Source organism: Arachis duranensis, chromosome 3 (genome assembly GCF_000817695.3).
Source record: "Arachis duranensis cultivar V14167 chromosome 3, aradu.V14167.gnm2.J7QH, whole genome shotgun sequence".
NCBI classification, from domain to species: Eukaryota; Viridiplantae; Streptophyta; class Magnoliopsida; order Fabales; family Fabaceae; genus Arachis; species Arachis duranensis.
In genome coordinates this window covers 2,616,188-2,620,082 of record NC_029774.3, presented here as the reverse complement: position 1 = coordinate 2,620,082, position 3,895 = coordinate 2,616,188, and the positions used below count along the sequence as shown (strand labels likewise).

Sequence of the window (3,895 nt, the reverse complement as noted above, 5' to 3'; positions counted from 1 at the left end):
AGATTTGCTTCATCTATTTGTCCTTTTCACATTATCTATTCTGTTCCCATTTTTCTCTGCTTTATTATTATTTTTATTTTTTTAGTATTTTCCTGTTTTCCAATTGGAGTGAGCCAGCCTTCACAAGATTTTTTTGAAGAAATAATATATTATATTAAAAAAGTGATATACATGAAAAAAAAAATTAAAGCCATTTGCCAAGTTGGAGGAGTTTTTTCTGAGAGTAATATTATATATATTTTCATTTCTCTGTTCACAAATACTTGCTTATTAAGAGCGTAAGAAGTAATCTCGATAAAATCCAATGGAAATAAGGTTAACCGTGTACATAAGAATACAATTGGGACGTGTTTCACACGCGACCGAAAATAGAGTAGAGATACATAGCGATATTGGTTCCCCAAAAAAATAAAATTGTATATTTTAATAATGTTTAAAATTATACAAAAATGGCATGGCATTTAATAATAATAGTAATAATATATAATAGATAAATTTGAAAATTCCAAATATTGCCCCTATAGTGGAGGACCATGTAGGCCTTCTCATCGTCCATAAGTAGTCCACCCTCTCCCACTGCCCCAATTGCCTCACACATTTTTCATTCATTCTCTGACTCTGTTCGTTAACACATTATTCTTAATTATATTCCCCCTCCTTATTAGTCAAAGAAAAAGAAGTAGCAATGGCTATGGCAAAAAATGTGCTCTACATTGTGCCCATTATCACATTATTAATTTGCATGGTCGAAGCAAGGATCCCAGGTGTCTACACTGGCGGCGCGTGGCAAAGTGCTCACGCCACCTTCTATGGTGGATCTGATGCTTCCGGAACCATGGGTTAGTTTCTACCACATTAGCCCCCTTTTTTTATGTGGAGTAGTATTTAATAAAACGAGAAAATTAAATAACGTAACACTTTAAAGTAAATAAATAGGAATTGAAAATGGTTAAATAATTTGATATATTTTACTAGTGACAATGTGGCTAGTGAACCAACGCTTTGGTGAAGTAAAGGTTTTGTGGTGTTTTGATGTTGTTTTAGGCGGAGCATGTGGTTATGGGAACTTGTACAGCCAAGGGTACGGCGTTAACACGGCGGCATTGAGCACGGCGCTGTTCAACAGTGGGCTGAGCTGCGGTGCGTGTTTTGAGATAAAGTGCGCAAACGACAAGCAGTGGTGCCATTCCGGTAGCCCTTCCATCTTCATAACCGCCACTAACTTCTGTCCACCTAACTATGCGCTTCCAAATGACAATGGTGGTTGGTGCAACCCTCCTCGCCCACACTTTGACCTCGCCATGCCAATGTTTCTTAAGATTGCTGAGTACCGCGCCGGAATTGTCCCCGTTGCTTATCGCCGGTGAGACATCACTTCCACTGTGCCGTTTCCTAATACTTGCTTTATTTGTGTTACAAATTGTTTTGTTCTCTTTCTTAATATGCTTTTCGGCTTTGGAAAACGATTTATAACGTCTTAACTCTTAACTAATAGGCGCGTAAAAGAATCTTTATGGGGCCCAAGCTAATGCGATCCTATAGGAATATATTAACAAAAAAAAATATTATTTATATAGTAAAATTATTTAATTAATTTGTTTTTAATATATATTTTATATTTGTATTTGATATTAATAACTGACGTAGTCTATATAAGACAAAGTGACTATCATATTTGTTCACATTAAAACTAGTATTTGTGTATATATATTGTCTATTATTAGTTAATTAATTTTATTAATTATTACCGAGTGAGGCATAATCGTGTATATAGTTGTTTCCATTGTTAATGTGATTAGGTGATTAGGTAAGTAACAGACTGAAATCTGAACCATAGGTATGGGCTTTGTGTCTGATTCAATGCAAGTGGGGTAGGGTTCTTTAAGTGCTTTTGTTTTTTTGTCAGAAGATATGGGTTATTGTTCTTGCTACTAGTAAGTTACAACTTTACCCTACAAAATAATATTTAGTTTGTTTTAACTTTATTAAAATTTGTTAATTCGAAACAAAGGGATCTTGGAAAGAGTTAGAAGGGTGACAAGTGGGTGACGGGTTTGGTTGTTATTTACGCAGGGTGCCATGCAGAAAGCACGGTGGGATTAGGTTCACAGTCAACGGATTCCGTTACTTCAACCTGGTTCTGATAAGCAACGTGGCGGGGGCTGGGGACATCACTAGGACCTACATTAAGGGCTCAAGGACGGGCTGGATGCCCATGAGCCGTAACTGGGGCCAGAACTGGCAGTCCAACGCGGTTTTGGTGGGCCAGGCCCTTTCATTTCGGGTCACAGCCAGTGATCGCCGTAGCTCTACCTCTTGGAACATTGCCCCATCCAATTGGCAATTTGGTCAAACTTTCACTGGCAAGAATTTCCGTATCTGAAAAAATATATATAAAGAAAAAAAAATCATTGCTAGTGTCATCATATCAATGACACCCTTTATTTTTTCTTTCCTGGGGTCAATTTACCCAAAAGAAAAAAAGATTAGGTCAGTTTTTAGGGTTCCCTCCAATTACTTGTTTCTAGGTTGTCTTTTTGACTGGGATGGGTTGTATTGGAGAGAGTGAAGAGTTAATTGGGACTACTAAAATGTGTAATTTTTTTTAATTGGTGGGGTTTGATTAATTAATGTAAAATGTTGATGTGCGTGCGTGAGGAGTGAACTCTTTTTTTTTCCTTAATTTTGTATGGTAGGGTTAGTGGTGTGTGTAACTGGGAAGGGCAAAAAAGGAAATTGAAAGGGTTGAGAAAAATATATGAATGGTGTTTATATATATGATATTTTTACAATTGATTCTCTGTGTCTAACACTAATATGGTCAACTTTTAACGTTATGTCCTTTGTTTTAATTGAACTGAAATCTACTTCTATTTGTTATCTTACTCAACTGTGTGGTGCTTGGAATATATATTTTCGAGGACCATATACGATGTAAAATTAGATACAATATGATTTGGGTACTTGCACGTCGTTTTCATTGTTGAAAGATGTAGCATAAGATTAAAATAAAAATCAAAATTGAAGATTGGAAAGTGCACATGACCAAACCATATGCAATGTGTTGTGTACTGAGAGAATCCTCTTTCCTTGTCTCGACGACAAAAATAACAATGCCAACTACTACTTTGACGAATAATGAATGATATGGTTTTAATTGAGGCACCGGCAAGCTTAACTTCACTTTACTTGATCAAAAGGGAAGTGAACGAAGCAAATCGGTCTTTATGACCTAATTAATAATGTAAGAGAAAACTTCTAAGATCTACATGTTGATTGAAAATATAGGGTAACATTATTTTGAACTATCATGTTTTAGGCAATTTTTTAACGCGTTATATTTTTGTAGATAATTAGTTGGCACGTATTTTTATGAGATGTTGAGTTGCTTAACTCGCATGGAATGGTTTTGGGTATGATCCAAGCCCAATTAGCCCATTAAATTTAGGTCAATTATATTGTGTTAGGGGTTAGTTTGGCCTTTAGCCTTTTTAAAGTATTCTCTAATTCAGCATGTAAAGGAATAGGTGAAAACTCAGGTGAAGTCAACTTCACATGAAGTTGATATCTGAGAGTCGTTAGATAAAAATTTAGTCAAATCAGTCAAATCATCTAACTACTCTCAAGTATCAACTTCACGTAAAGTCGACTGCACGTGAGTTTCCATCAAAGGAATAATATTTAAACTCTTGATATAAAAAAAATGAAAAAATGGATAATATTTATTTATATTTAATGAAAAATGATATGAAAATAAGAGTGGATAATCTGAAATTTGATTTCCATTGGTTTGTGTTCCGAATATCATGTATATATGCTGTGGAGGAATAAATAAGATAGAGGAGATGAGACAAGTGGAGGAAAAGACAAGAATGCCAAAAAAATGAAATGATTC

General features: G+C 35.3%; 1 protein-coding gene across 1 annotated transcript; it reads left to right on the top strand.

The window, feature by feature from the left end:
- Positions 1–577: 577 nt before the first annotated feature.
- On the top strand, positions 578–2,648 carry LOC107476842 (expansin-A6). Its single transcript, XM_016096763.3, has 3 exons — positions 578–839; positions 1,045–1,363; positions 2,074–2,648. The coding sequence occupies exons 1-3, from the start codon at positions 686–688 to the stop codon at positions 2,381–2,383; spliced, it is 783 nt and encodes a 260-aa protein (XP_015952249.1). The 5' UTR covers positions 578–685; the 3' UTR covers positions 2,384–2,648.
- The last annotated feature ends 1,247 nt before the right edge of the window (positions 2,649–3,895 follow it).

Excerpts from the sequence above, each read along its gene's own strand:
- LOC107476842 (XM_016096763.3), top strand. The coding sequence starts at position 686 with ATGGCTATGGCAAAAAATGTGCTCTACATTGTGCCCATTATCACATTA. Across the intron at positions 840-1,044 it reads TGATGCTTCCGGAACCATGG|GCGGAGCATGTGGTTATGGG; the intron begins GTTAGTTTCTAC and ends ATGTTGTTTTAG. Across the intron at positions 1,364-2,073 it reads GTCCCCGTTGCTTATCGCCG|GGTGCCATGCAGAAAGCACG; the intron begins GTGAGACATCAC and ends TTATTTACGCAG.